At 63.8% G+C, this 14,671-nt stretch overlaps 1 protein-coding gene across 5 annotated transcripts in view; it reads left to right on the top strand.

Moving 5' to 3' along the window:
• Window positions 1-11,902, top strand: part of KCNIP2 (potassium voltage-gated channel interacting protein 2) — a 30,809-nt gene extending 18,907 nt beyond the window's left edge. Inside the window, exons 2-9 of one of the 5 annotated variants that reach the window (XM_035547777.1) lie at window positions 9,051-9,146; window positions 10,055-10,179; window positions 10,366-10,435; window positions 10,520-10,590; window positions 10,838-10,945; window positions 11,199-11,303; window positions 11,539-11,601; window positions 11,855-11,902. In XM_035547777.1, the coding sequence (XP_035403670.1) occupies window positions 9,051-9,146; window positions 10,055-10,179; window positions 10,366-10,435; window positions 10,520-10,590; window positions 10,838-10,945; window positions 11,199-11,303; window positions 11,539-11,601; window positions 11,855-11,902 (686 nt within the window). Of the gene's footprint in view, window positions 1-1,593; window positions 1,697-9,050; window positions 9,151-9,989; window positions 10,190-10,354; window positions 10,436-10,519; window positions 10,591-10,837; window positions 10,946-11,198; window positions 11,304-11,538; window positions 11,602-11,854 lie in introns of those variants that run through there. The other 4 variants (XM_035547776.1, XM_035547778.1, XM_035547780.1 and 1 more) reach the window with 4 other exon arrangements.
• The last annotated feature ends 2,769 nt before the right edge of the window (window positions 11,903-14,671 follow it).

Below are 14,671 nucleotides of genomic sequence, written 5' to 3'. Positions count from 1 at the left end.
AAAATCCAGCCTCAGTGCCTGGAAACTCGCCGCTTTCCAAGAACAGGAGCTGTCAGCCCTGCAAACTTCCAGCCTGAGGGATGCTTCCCCGGGGAGGGCTTTCGTTGCTCTCCCCAAGCCACTTGTGATGCATCGCTGGCATCTTCTGCTGGCGGCAGAGGCCCCGGGGCTGGAGGAGATGCCGAGCCCGGTGGCACGGAGCCGCTAGGTGGCCCTGCCACCCTGCCACCTGGGACGGAGCCACCTCCTTGCCAGGGGACAAACCTGCAGCTCCTGGGCTGGTTGTGGGGTCTGGGGGGAGGTTGGTGTGGGGTGACCCTGCTGGGAGCTGCCAGCATCAAGCACCTCCGCCGTCCCCTTTGCCCAGCAGGTACCACCCGTGTCCCGGCGTGATATTTCATCCCCTGGTGACATGTTTGCCCCGTGGTCCCATCTGCAGGAGGTGGAAGGACCCTATAGCTGTGCAGGGGGCTGCCCTATAGCCTGGGCATGGCCACCCCACCCCGATCTGGCCCTGCAGAACAGCAGGCTCCTGGTGGGCAGCCCCGCTCCCCACTTTCTTCACCAGTGCCGGGGCTGCTCTTGCTTTGTCCCCGCACGTGGGACCGGGCCACCCTTGGAGCAAGGGCTGGGATGCTGTAAAAAATGCATGGGAGCTAAATATAGCCCCGCTGGCTGCCTGCTGGAGGCACTCGGACGCCCGGCTCCTCCGCCCGCTGCTGCGTGACCTTGGCAGGGTCCCTCGGGCTCCCCGTGCCCCGGGCTCCATCCTGCCCCGGGGGTCGGGAAGACGTGGGGGCAGCCCCTGCTTCCACCCCTCTGCTGCCTGTTGCTGGGTCTGGATGCTCCTGGAAGTGGGGACACGTCCTAGGGGGCTGCTTTGGGGTGGGGACCAGGCGGTGGGGGCAGATGAAGAGATTTGGGGTGCGGCCCCCACCACCCCGTGGTTTTTGGGTGCTGGTCCCGCTGCTCAGCACCTGGCCAGCCCTGTGCCACCAGTGCCATCCAGATGGGACACCAGCCTGTCCCCAGGAGAGGGTTGTGGGGGCCTGGCCCCTCGGGGTGCTGGCCAGGTTGGTCCCCATGGGGCACGGGGGGGCGCAGAGGACAAACCTGAGTCATCCCCGTCCTGGATGTTTACCCGGTGCCCAGCGTCCTGTCCCCACCGTGTGTCCCCCCCCCCCCCCCCGGGAACCGAATGCCTTTTAATATCTGCGGCCCGTTTCCTTAGCAACTGCATTAAGCAAATCGATGGCGGTGGTGTCATTGGGATGGGAGGGCATGCCTCCTGCCCCCCCAGCCCGCCACCCCCCACCCCCCCGCTTGGCCTCTCTCCGCTCTCACGCGCAGGCACGGCCCTGCTTTGCCCGGGCTGTTGGCTCTCAGCTCCTGGAGCCGCCCGTGACAGCCCCGTGCTGACCCCCTGCACGCCCCCAGACGTCCCCAAGAAGAGGGGTGACAGCCACCACCCCCCCTGGGGACAGCGGTCCCCAGGGATGCGTGGTCCGGCAGCCGCTGCGTCGGGGTGAGGGGGCTCCAGGACAGGCGGCGGGGAGGGGGGACAGGGGCGCGGGGCCATGAGACGCCCCCACCATGAACCTGGAAGGCCTCGAGATGATCGCGGTGCTGGTGGTCTTGGTCCTCTTCGTCAAGGTGCTGGAGCAGTTCGGCCTCTTCGAGCCCGTGTCCTTGGAAGGTAACCGGTGCGGGGGGTGCTGGCCCCTCCTGGGGACACGGGGGGACATCAGAGGGGTGCCCACCCCCCAGGGAACCTGGCCATGCGGGGAAGCCCGGAGCTGCCCCAAATGATGCTCTTGGGATGGCTGTGGAGTGCTGGGACGTGGTGTCTGCAGCTCGTAGGGGCGAGCAGGGGGGTGCCAGCGTGGGTGTGGGGTGTCCTGCCCACCCCGTGCAGGGTCCTGGTGTATGGGGACATGGGGAGGGGCAGGACCTGGTGTGGCACAGGGCTGGTGGGGCGTCTGCTGAGTTTGGTGGCGTGCCGGGGCAGGGGATGGCCGTGCCCAGGGGGTGATTCAGACCCTGGTTTCTCCCCATTCCTCTGCTTTGGTTTCCCCCTGCAGCTACCCAAATCTTTGTACTGGAATTGGTGGTGCTGGTCGAGGCTGCTCGGCAGCACGCTGACTCCAAGCTGCTTTGGGGACGGGGAGGTAAAGAGGAACCCCCCGGTCCCAACCCTGTTGGGAGGCGCAGGATAGCTGGCCCCGGACCCGTGCGGCTGAGCCCTGCTCCTCTGTCCCCTGGAGACGCTCCACGTCCCCCGCAAGTGACACTGCCTGTCCGAGGCAGGAGGCAGGGAAGGGGTCCTGCGTCCTCCAGAGGGGACGGGAGGGATGGTGGCACACCCCTGAAACCCTCAGTCCTCCCTCAGCCCCAGGAGGACATGGTGTCACCGTGCGGTGCGGGGACACCGGGGGGCACAGGGATTTGCCCAGCTGTGAGGACAGGAGGGGGGGCCCAGGTGCCCCGCGTTGGCAGCAATTGCTCCATCACCAAACAGGGGAAGGCAGGAGCGAGGAACGCCCTGCTCGAGAGGCAGAGAATCGGGGCAGGGCTGTGGTTTCTGACATGGAGCTGGGTCGTGGTGCTGTGCGTTGGGTGCTGTGCCTTGTGGCAGGAGCTGGGTCACCCCCCAGGCTCAGGAGGTGGCAGGTAGGATGCTTTGCTCTCTGGAGATCATCTCAGGGGGTGTTTGGGGTGGGGAAATGCTGAGTCCCCTGCCTTGCTGTTGTTTACCAGCCGTGCCGGGCTGGCAGCGACAGTCCAGGGACCGCAAAGAGCCTGAAACCCTACACTAATGGCTTGGAGCTGCTAATGGATATGGGGCCCTGCCATCCGCTTGGGGCCATCGACACCGCCTGTGGCTCTGCTTCCCCTGCCTGGGGGTGCTGGGGCCGTGGCTGGGCCCCCCTGCCCCATCCCAGCGCCCAGGCTGTGTTGGTGCTGTACTGGGGCCGTGGTGGTGGGCTGGGGATGGAGCTCCGGAGGAGGAGACCTACAAAAAAACCCATCCCCAAGGGGAGCATCTTGCAGTGAGACCCTGTCCCCAACACCGGGGGGACCACAGCGGGCAGTGGGACGAGGCTGGGGGGTCTCCAGCCTTGGTGGGCTCCCAGAACCAGCGGGATGAGGCCCTGAGCAACCCGTTCTCAGCTGCATGTCCTCCTTGGCATCACATCCAGTGTCTGCTGGAAGCAGCCGCCGCCGTCTCCCATGGGCACGCTGCACTCCAGGAGGTCAGGGCGGTTGATGACGGCCCCAGCGTTGTTTATCAGCCGGTTAATCACCACCAGGCCTCGTCACAGTGCCACCAGCCTGGCCCCAGCCCTGGGCTGGCACTGCTCTGCTCCCAGCCCCTGCCAAAAGCCCGCTCTGGCCGAACGCTTAGGAGGGGCAGGCGAAGAAAAACGCTATTGATTTTGGCTCCCGAAGTGCGATATCAATAATTCAGCGAGGAGCAATTGGGCCTGGCTGGGAGGAGGGGCGGGCAGGCAGATAAAAGGCTGGGAGAGCCGCCCGCGTAAGCGAGCCTTGGGTGAATGTTAGATGAAGCTGCAGGCCGCAAGCAGCAGGATGATGAGTGCCCTGGCCCCAAGGTGGGCAGGAGGGGGTCGTCTTGGAGAGCCCCCAGCATGGGGTGAGCTGGCCACTGCCCTCCTCGGGGGGCTACTGGCTGGATGCTGTTAAGGACGTGGGGCTGGGGAGGATGCTGAGCCCCTCCAGAGCACCCTCCTGGTGCCTAACTCAGGGTAAATATCCCTCCGGGGAGGGAGAAAGTAGAGGATGGGGGCCGTGCACCAGGTCTGCATCCAGGCTGCGAGGCCTCGAGCATCCCCACGGTGCTGGAGAACGCCAAGCCCTGCGCCCAGCCCTGCTTTCCTCCCGTTTTCCTCCTGATTTCCAGGAATGCCTTTGGCAGGAGTGCAGTGCCTCGGCCGTGGGAAGGACCAGCTCTTTGGGGCATGGTGCCAGGTGTCCCCGGGGGTCAGGGTGTCATCAGTCCTGGCAGGTTGGGCGGTCCTGGAGAGGTCAGTGAGAGCTGGCTGCAGCTGGGGGAGTTCTTGGAACACCAAATCCCAGCCTGGCGTGGCTACAGGTGCTCCAGGTTGAAGTCTGGGGGTCCCTGGGTTGGGATGCACCAGGGATTTCCCCGTGCGCAGCAGCTTTAGCCTTTGCCTTGCCTTTCCCAGGGGCTTTCAGCTGGTCTGGGCAGGGACTGGCTGCTGAATCAGGAGAGAGCTGCTCACAAAGAGGGATGGAAAGGGGCAGCGACCTATGGAAGCTGGGGCTGGGGTGTGTGTCCTCATTTCAGGACCTGGCCCCATATCCTGAACCCCTTTCCTGTAACCCCTGCAGCTGGGGCCGGACCGGGGCACTTCTCCAGCACTGAGCGTCCCCGAGGACCGCGGTGCCTGCGGCTTGCACCGGTGTCACGTCCCGCTCAGCCCAGCCAGACGTAATTAGCTTGTTGAATCTCTTCTCCCTCCGGCCTCGCGTTAATCACTTTTCACACTGCTTCCCTCCCGATTCCCTCCGGCCGGGCTCTCGCTGTGTGTCGCTGATGTGCCCGGTGAGGGGAGCGAGGGGACACGGCTGGAAACGGGGCTGCGTCCTGCACCAGGGGTGGGCTGTGACGGAGGGGCAGGGAGGTCCCTCGGCCACGAGGAGGTGAGAAAATCGCAGGCTAGAGATAAAATAGGAAATTCAGAGAGTATGGGAGGGTGTTGGGACGGGTTTGTTGGTGTGGGATGGGGCACAGTACCATCCCAGTACGGTGAGCGGGGAGCTTGGGGGAGTCCCCGTGTGTAGCTTGGCTCTGGGGTCTTTGCCACCACACATTGCTTTTGGGGTGGCAGGCAGGGACAGCCTGACATGCAATCTATGCATGCACTGGCACCCGCTCTGCGGCCCCCACAGCACGGCTTTTAGGGCCGGGGGTGTGGAGATGACCAACAGTGGGGTGCCTGTGGGATCTGGGCTCAGAGCTGGCCCTGAAGTCCCTTGGGTCCATGCACGGGCTCTGCCCTCCCCCGGGTGCCCCGAGGGACCCCGGAGGGTGCCGGGGCGGGGAGAGGGAGGGCCGAGGCAGCTCTCCCCTCCCCTCCCCTGCCCTGCCCTCTCCTGCCTCACCAGGTCTGCTGCTGCCGGACTAGCTGGGGCTGCACGGCGGGGGGATGTCGGTTAATGGGGCACCCTGGGACCCTCAGGGGCTGCAAACGGTGGGCATCATCCTGCTGCTCTGCTCCAGCCTCAAGCTGCTCCACGCCTTGGGCATCATCGACCTGACCGGGGGAGGTGGGACGAAAATGGGGACGGGGGCGCAATGGGGACGGGGGCGCAATGGGATGTGGATGTTGTGGTGGACTTGCTCCTCACCTCCTGTCCTGGGGCAGCACGTCCACAGCATGTACACAGGAGCTGCGAAGTGCTCAGGGGAGGCTTAGTGTGTTTGGGGGCATTTGGGGGGCATTAGGGTGTAGGATGGTGCCTAGGGCGTCTGGGGCATTGGGGTGTCTGGGGGTTGGGGTGTGAGGTGTTTGGGAGCTTTGTGGTGCTTGGGTGTTGGGGGGCATCGGGGTGTAAGGGTAACAAAGATGCTGGGGTGGGGGTATATGGGGCATTGGGATGTGGGGTGTTGGGGTGCAGGATGCCAGGGAGTGGGGTATCTGGGAGCATGAGGCTGGGGAACGGTATTGGGGTGCAGTTATGTGGGGGGGACGGAGGCTATCAGGAGTGTTGGGGTCTGGGGGTGCTTTGTCAGATGGTGGGGAAAAGCGCTGGGGGAGAGGTGTAGGAGCTGGGGACAGGGCGGGATGGTTGTGGGGTACAGCACCACGTGGGGAAAGCTCCCCCACTGCTGCAGGGTTGGTGCCTCTGGGGGGAGCGTGGCTGAAAGAGCCCCCGGCCCCTTCATCCTGCCCGAGGGGCAATGGGCTGCAGCGGGTGCTGCGCTCCCTGCATGGGGATGTGGGTGCTGAGGGCAGGGCTGGATGCAGCCAGCACAAGGACCCCCAAATATGTCAGGGCGAGGGATGCAGGACCTGTTGCTTGTGCCTGGAGAGGGCAGGAGTGCGGAGAGCTGCTCAGTGCTCCGGCTTGTCTCGTCTCCTCTGGCTGCCTTCCTGCTCTGTGCCACCAGCAGCCCTGTCTCGGATGAAGATAGATGCTGGCAGACCTTGCACGGGTGTGATTTGGGGCTCGTGAGTCTCCCTCTGCCCCATCCCAGCCGGTGCTGAGGATGCTGCGAGGGAAAGGGGCTGCGGATGGCCTCCCCTCCATGCTGGCAGATCTCGAGGTGGGAGATGGAACAGAGGATGTGTGGATAGGGGCGATGGGGCAGGATGGATGGGGCAGGACGTGTCCCTGCGCAGGGGTTTTGTAGGGCTCCGCTGTTCTCTGGCACCTGTATCCCAGCTCGGCTGTCCCATGAACTCTGCCCTGCTGCTCTGGGTGCCCACCCCCAGGACGGGGACTATTCCCCGGGCAATGCCAGCCCTGATTTCACTCCTAATGGATGACCGTCTGGTGCCTCCTGGCTCTTGCAGCCACGGCAAGCACCTCGGGCCCTGTTACACTCGAATCTGTCACCGCTGAGTGATGAGGGCCATTTGTAGAGCTGCTGCTGCTGCAGGACTCATCCTGCACCCCCGGCGACTGGGGCAGCTCGGTCTCTGCCTTGTGAGCGTGTGTTATGGGGTTAAGGAGAGCAAGGGGGAGTTCTGGCACTGCCTGCTGGTGTGTTATTGTAGGGTCTCCTCCAGAAGGAGGGTGCTGTGACCAGGTCTCCCCAGCCGCAGATCTGCTCTCAGCAGGAGGATGCTGGTGGCCGTGGCTCCCGGGGAGGGCAGGGATGTGGCTACATGTGGGGCTGCCCCAGGTCCTGCTTCCTCCCTGGGGACACCAGGGAGCAGCCCAGGCTCGGGGAAAAGGGACGCCAGCCCCGCAGGAAGATCTGGATCCGGCCCCAAGAGCTCATCAGCTGCTGGGGGTCAGCACAGAGCTGAGTCTGTGGGTCCCTTCGCAGAGCCCGTGCCCATCAGGCTTCGTTTCAGCACGTGGAGGTGGGGATGGGGAATCCCTTTCCCTGCAGATGCCACCCAAATTCGGAGGCTCGGTTGGTGCGTGCGTTTTGAAGTCGCTGGGCCATGGAGTGATGCATGGGAGGCGACAAGCCACTTAACCCGGCAGGCCTCCCGTGGCAGATAAAACACCGGCAGCGCTTGCCGTTTGCTCGTTCTGTGCCAGCCACTCGACAGCTCTCGGGGACGCTTGGAAAGGAGCCGTGTGCCGGGGGCTGGCAGCGGCAGGGCGATGCTCCCCGTCCTCTGCCAGAGCCGTGTCACAGCCAGGGTGCTGGGGACAGCAAGGGGACAGCGTGTCGTCCCCAGCAGAGCCCTCGGGCGCACCAAAGCCAGGACAGCAAAGCCCCAGCCCCGGTCGCCCCTCTCCTTGTTAAGCTGCATGTGCTGAACCCGCTCCCTCCCCTGCCCCGGGTCCCCCGGAATCGTGCCCTGTTCTGTTTCCTCCTTAAGAAAATGCCCACATTATTATTTTTTTTTTCTTTTTTCCTTCTTTATAACAAACTAAAGTGTAACTTGCACCCGACCTGACCTACTGCACGTGCCTATACCTGCTGCCCCTGTGAGTCCAACCACGGTTTACTCTCTGTTGCATCTCTCGCTGTGTGGTTTCCTCCCACCCTCCACCGGCGCTGCGTGTCCTTCTGTCCGTCCATCCCGTCCCATCCTGGGGCTGCTCCAAACCCCCAGGGCTGGTCCCGCAGCTCGGCTCTGCCGGGGACAGGCCTGGGTCCGGAGCATCCCTGGCAGGCTGAAGGTACGATGTCCCTCTGTGAATTAAACCCCATAAAAGTAGCTGGGGCAAAAATCATGCTTTGTGCACAACTGATGCTCGCTTTGAGGAAGGAAAAAACCCTCTTTCCTCACCTGTAGACGGGACCAGGCTACGTGGTCCTGCCAGCACCGAGGTGCTGGCCCTCACCCTTGCCTCTGTCACCCTCTGCCCTCTCTGAGTGGCTTCGTGTGACATTTGTGTGACATCCTGCTGGCTTGGCCACTGACTCTTAGAGCCATCTCCATCACCTGAAAGCCTTGGTGCCACCTGCCCTGCCGTGAGTTCAAAGGGACTTCGCACCTCCCAGCCCATCGCCTGCCTGCCTTTGGGGCCTGGAGCCCAGCACGGCCTTCCTCCCCTCCTCTTCCTCCCCACCCCGCCTGCGCTGCCCATCCTGCGCCGTTTGCTGGCTTGCAGCAGCCTGCGGGGCCCTGGGCGAAGGGGGGAGCGGGTGCGTGGCCGTGGGCCAACAGTGGGGTCAGGATGGGGCATAGAGGGGGTGGCAGGGGGGGATTGCAGAGCGAGGGGACCCGCTGTTTAATCAGGGCCACCCAGAAGCGATGGCAGTGGCCAGGGTGATGCGGGGGACCCCTGGAAAAGGCAAAAGCCCCGCTCCCCGTCCCCTCCTGGCTGTCCTCACCCAGGGTCCCGGGCTCGGGGTGCACGTGGCAGCGGGGCTGCATGGCTGGGCTGGGCGCATGCTTCGCGTTCGGCCCTCGAGGGCCAGCGGGACCAAACCCGGCCCTGCGCCCCGGGGAGGGTGCAGCACCCCGTGAGGATGCCAGCTGGAGCTCAACGCTCAACAGCCCTGTGCGGAAAGGTCCCCAGGGAGCAGCATTTGGCTTTGGGGCTAACAGGCAGAGCTTGGCCCTGCCGTCCCCTGGGCTGCTGGGCATCTCTGCTGCGTCCTTGGCGTGCTCCCATGGGTGCACGGAGGTGCTGGGCATGGGTGCTCAGCCCTTGGCCCTTCCAAGACGGGAAGCAGCAGTGCCGGGTTGGTCCTGGGATGGAGCAGAAAGGCCGAGCAGAGCCTGGGCTGGGCTTTGCCTCCCTGCTCCGTGTCCCCGTGTGCATGAGCTGCCTGCGGCCCCGCTCGCCCCCCCCGCCGGACGCCCCGGGTCCGGGGGCCGCTGCTCCGTTAACTCTTCTTCTGCTCGGTGACTCCTTCTTTCTTCCAGGCAACCCGCCGGGCCAAACTAAAAAAGCGCTGAAGCAGCGATTCCTCAAACTGCTGCCCTGCTGCCGGCCCAAATCCATCCCCTCGCTCAGCGAAAGCAAGTTGCTTCTTCTTGCCTTTGTGTGTGTGTGTCCCCAGCCGCGCTGCTGGCTGCCGCCCCCCCTGCCCCGCGGCTTTGGGGGGGGGGGGGGGGGGGGGGTCAGGATCAATCCTGCCCCCGGAGGGGTCCGATCCGATGGGCTCTGCACCCACCTCGCTCCTTGCCTGCTCCCGGGCTGTTTGTACCCTTTCCAGCGCCCTGGAGTGGCTGCCAAGGGATGCACGGTGGTTGGACCCTCTTTGGAGCTGGCTGGGGGTGGCAGGACCCCCCCGCCCCGGTGCCGGTTGAAGGGCTGGGGGATGTGGCTGGAAGCTCGGTGTTGGTATGGAGATGGAGGTGCGATGGGGAGGGAGGGGGCTGAGCAGGGACAGAGCCCCCCCAACCTGCTCTGGGTGCATTTGGCACTTCGGGAGAGCCTGACCGGGGGTCTCCCTGCCCCACGGTATGAGCCGAGCCCCCCCCAGGGAAGAGGTGAGTATGGGGGGGCAAGGATAAAGGGATGGGGAGAAGCTGTGGGTGGCGAGGGGGGCGCAGAGGGCAGGACGGGGTCCAGACAAGGCTGGGGGGTGTTTGGGGTGGGGGGCAGCCCTCTTGCCAGATACGAATCCCAGTGCAGCACGGACATGTGGGCATCCAGGGTCTCAGCTCCGTGGGGCAGATGCACTGGGGGCTTTTCCACGCCCAGCCTGGGCCGTACGTTGGGCTGGAGGGGGGCAGCAGCCCGGTGCCACCCAGGCTGTCTCCGAGCATCCCCTCCTGGCGTACACCCAGCCCTGGCTCATCAGGACACCCCAAAAAGCTGTCGCCCTGAGCGGGCACCGGGGGCCGTGCGGTGCAAAGCGCATCTCCTGCCCGCAGCACGGCGCTGGCCTCAGCCGCCCTCTCTCCCACCGGCTTCCTTGCAGACAGCGTCGAGGATGAGTTTGAGCTCTCCACCGTCTGCCACCGCCCCGAGGGGCTGGAGCAGCTCCAGGAGCAGACCAAGTTCACCCGCAAGGAGCTGCAGGTCCTGTACCGAGGCTTCAAGAACGTGAGTAGCCCTCGGGGGTGCTGTGTGTCCTGGCTGGTGCCCGGGGCTTGTGAAGGCTTGGAGGTGAAAGCAGCATCCAGGAGGTCTTTGGGGGTTGGGGGGGGGGGGAAACTGCAGGGCTTTAGGGAAAGGGAACCCCGAGCCAGCCCCGTGGTGATGGGGTGACACCGTGATTTCCCCTGGCAGGAGTGCCCGAGCGGCATCGTTAACGAAGAGAACTTCAAGCAGATCTACTCACAGTTCTTCCCGCAGGGAGGTAAGTGCAGGTCCCCATCCCCGTGCCCCCGCGGGGCCATGGGACTGGCATCCCCCCCCCCGCCTCACTGTCCGCCTCCCCCAGACTCCAGCACGTACGCCACCTTCCTCTTCAATGCCTTCGACACCGACCACGATGGCTCCGTCAGCTTCGAGGTGAGCCGAGGAGGGGCTGGGGGGTGGCTCGGGGGGGGCTGATCCATTTGGGTACCGCAGGCTGGGCTGCCCAGACGGGTGTGCAGCTTCACGGGTGCTGGGGGAGTTTGTTAAATTCCCTGAGGAAGTGGGAAAAACAGTGAAAAGCAATATAAAAAAATAATTTTTCTGGGTGGGGTGAAAGATGCACAGCGTCTCTGAGCCCCCCCCATGGCTGTGACCCCCCCCCCGCCTCCTGTCCTTGCAGGACTTTGTGTCCGGGCTCTCCATCATCCTGCGGGGCACCATCGACGACCGCCTGAACTGGGCCTTCAACCTCTACGACCTGAACAAAGACGGCTGCATCACCAAAGAGGTGGGTGCTGATACCCACCTAGCTCGGCTTTACGAACAGGTCTGTGTATGGGGTCAGGCCCCCCCGACCCCACAGCACCGGCGTGTCTCTGGGCTGGCGGGTGGGTGCGGGCTTCGTGACCCACGCCACGTGCAGGAATGCACTCGAGCACCTTGCAGGTCTTTTGGGGACATGAACAGGACCCCAAAGGGCTGGGGACTGGGCGGAGGCAAAGCCCGGTGTCCACCCTGCAGCCCTGCTCCCTTCCCTCCAGGAAATGCTGGACATCATGAAGTCCATCTACGACATGATGGGCAAGTACACCTACCCGGCCATGCGGGAGGAGGCGCCGCGGGAGCACGTGGAGAACTTCTTCCAGGTGAGCGGGGCTTTGTGGTGCCTGCCCCAAACCTGGCGCGCGGAGAACGCCCCGTGCTGGGGATGAAAGGGGCTCGAGCGAGCAGCAATGCTGGAGCCAGGACAAGAATATGTCACCCTGGTCCTGCCTGGTGCTTGAGGGGGCTCAGGGTGGGTGTGCTGTGTCCAGCCCCCGTGGGACCAGGGCTGGGCTGGGGCCCTCCCTGCCATGCCCTCCGTGCTGTGCTTGTCTGCAGAAAATGGACCGAAACAAAGACGGCGTGGTGACGATCGAGGAGTTCCTGGAGTCCTGCCAGAAGGTAAAGCCACCACCAGCTCCGCTCTGGGGCTGGGCCACCTCCCTGTCCCCTGGGGGACCCCTCCGTGCCCCCAGCTCTGCTCAGGATGAGAAGGACTGGGCATCCCAGCAGAGCTTGAACGCTGCTTGTAATCCCTGGAGCTCCCGTCCCGTGGGTCAGAGCTGCCTGACGGGAGCCATGGGGTAACACCGGGTTTGGGGAGAGCTGCCCCGAGAGCCGCTCTGTGCCCCAATCCCCCCGCTCCTCCCCGCAGGACGAGAACATCATGCGGTCCATGCAGCTCTTCGACAACGTGATCTAGCTCCCGGACCTGCCTCCAGCCGAGCTCTCCTGCCACCGGGCCCAGAACCTGCTTCTCTCTCGACTTCTCCTTCGAGCCTCCCCGCTGCTGGCTGCCACCCGGAGATGTGGTCGGCACCGGGACATTCCCTCCCCCTGGGCCGGCCCTGCTTTCCTCAGGGGGCCCCACGCAGGTGCCCCCAGATGCTGGAGTGTGGGCACAACTAGCACAGGGCATGCATCTGGCCTTGGCGGGCATCCTTGCACCCGATCCCTGAGGGAATGCTGCATCCTCGGGCTGCTGTAGGGGCTCCCCTGTGCACAGCATCCCAGGTAGCCACAGCCCCCACACCCCAACCCTCCCCAGGAGCCCCAGCACTGGCTCCAGCCCAAACCCTCCAGCACCACTGTCTAGGAACTAATAAAGAGTCTTGCAGCGGGCACCAGTGCCTCGGCTTTCTCCCCTGCCCCAGCCATGCCCTGACATGGGGACATGTCCTGTACGTGGGACAGGAGGCACCCTCCTCGCCTATCCCTCTCCTTGTCCACCCAGGGTTAATTGCTGTGTGAGCTGTGGGCAGCAAACCCTGCTCCTGGGGGACCTGGTTAGGGTCTTAGTTGGGGGAGAAGGGGACTGCAGGGACCCCACGATGCCTCCCAGGAGGGAGGATGCAGAGCAGGGCTGGGGAGGGGGTTGCAGCCTCAGCCCCTTCACCCCATACCCAAGGACACGCAGCTGGGATGTGGGGAACAGCTCTGGCTGTGGCCACCTTGGCCCTTGGGCATCACAGCTGTGCTTCTGCCAGTGTTTGCAGCACGGAGGGGCTGTATTGGGACTCTCCTGCTTGTCCTCACCTGCTCCCATACCCTGCTCTTTCCTGGCACGCTGTGGCCATGCCAGCAGGCTGAACACCTGCTGGCTGGGGGTCCCCACTGGTGCTGCCTGGTGCTGGGGGCCAGGAGAAAGTCAACGCAGGATCTGATGCTGTGCAGAGCGGGCTCAGTCCCCCCTCCCATCATGGCCGTGCCCCGAGGTGTAACCTCCTTGAGGGCCCTGGGGATGGAGCAGGGTGCTGGGGCTCTCCGTGTTTGTCACCAACAGCTCCTGGGAGCTGGGTGTGCATAGGTGCGCCTGTCCTGCCCACGTACACCTCCAAGTCCTATCTGGGATGGGGATGCTGTGGGCTAATGACCCCACACCAGCCCCTCTGTGCAACCCCATGGGTTTGGGGATGTGCCCGAGCCCGGAGCCCCGGCTCTGCTGCTCCAGCCCCATGTCCCGAGCAGCTGAGGGGCAGCTGGGATGGATAGGGACGGGGCCAGCAAGGCCAGCATCTGGCCGGGCCCCACACCCAGGCTGAGCCCCTGGTGTCAGAGCTCGAACCGCCCCACGGGGCCCTGAGCTATGGGGCTGACCCCCACCGGGACCGCTCCTGGCCCAGCTCTTGCAGATGTGCCGTGTTTTTTAGGTTCATTCAACATGTTCTTCATCTCACCGCCCTGCTCCTGGGTGGGAGGGCAGGTACCCCGACCCCTACCCCTCCTGTCCCCCCCCACACGGAGCAGATGCCTCCTCCCTCACGCTGCAGTGGCATGGCGTGACCCCCCCCCCCCCCCTCCGTCCCAGGGCATGGTGACCCACGACCCGCTTGGCATCTCCAGTCTGTATATTTTGTATTATAATAATAATAATATGGGTTAAAAAAAAAAAAAGACAATAAAATCTAACCACGATCGCTATGCACACCTCTGGTATGTCTTTGCCTCTGTCAGCTATATGGGGTGGCTGGGGAAATAGGGCCCTGTGCAGGGGGGGCAGCTCTAATAGGGTGAAGGAAGGCTGCATGGGGACAGGGTCCTTGTGCAGCCTTGAGAACTGGGGAAAAAATGGCCTGAAGCAAAACAAAGAGGAAAAAAAGCAGCACTAAGAAAGGGATGTAGGACCCAGTGTGGGATAGTGACACCCTCCAGCACCGTGCCTTCTGTGCTCCAGGAGGTGATGGCTAAATGCAAAGAGCTGCAGAGACAAACGTCTTAACAGGCTGGGCTCTGGATACAGGGGGAATTGTCACTGTGGGACTGTGAAAGCCATGAGCCTGCTCTTTCCAAAGCCTCTGGCTCCCCGGGGGCCATTTGGAGCTGCTGGCAATGGCCTGGGTCTGCATACAGCGATGGAATTTGAGTGCATTTTCTCCTCTCTAACCCACCCTGCCCAGTAAGAACTGGGTTTGGCTGATTTGGGGCGATGCCATCCGTGGGCTCGCCGTGCCCTCTTGCGGCACAGGGCTGCTATAAAGCCACCTCCGGGGTCCCTCTGCTCCTTGTCCCCAGGGCCAGGGAGGGGACCGGGATGGCAGGGGGCAAGGCTGCTGTGGGCCTTGTCAGGAGGTGGTATTTAAGGGATGGATAACAGCAAAGCCTGTTGTGGTGTGGTGTTGGTTACTGACTCTAGAAGGGTGCCCTTGTTCTGTTTCAGGTTTTATCCCCTGCTTTCAAAGAAAAATAACGTGCTGTGTGAGGAAGGAGCCAAGCAACGGCGTGAGGCGGCGGGACAGCCCAAGACAGCGATTCATGGCAGCAGCGGGCTGAGCGCTGCTGGGAGCACAGGCATCACATAAAAGGATGAGATCTCACTACTGGGGGAATTATCGCTTCGGGATTATTATGGGATGACCACAGCAGGGAGCATGATGCCTGCCTCAAGCTCCTTACAACCAGCCAGGTGCCCCCATCTGCATGCAGCGGTGCCAGGTACCTGGGTGTCTTCCACACAAATCCTGTGCTTTTCTCC

This window comes from Cygnus atratus, chromosome 7 (assembly GCF_013377495.2).
Source record: "Cygnus atratus isolate AKBS03 ecotype Queensland, Australia chromosome 7, CAtr_DNAZoo_HiC_assembly, whole genome shotgun sequence".
Lineage (NCBI taxonomy): Eukaryota > Metazoa > Chordata > Aves > Anseriformes > Anatidae > Cygnus > Cygnus atratus.
This window is presented reverse-complemented; position numbering and strand designations above follow the sequence as displayed.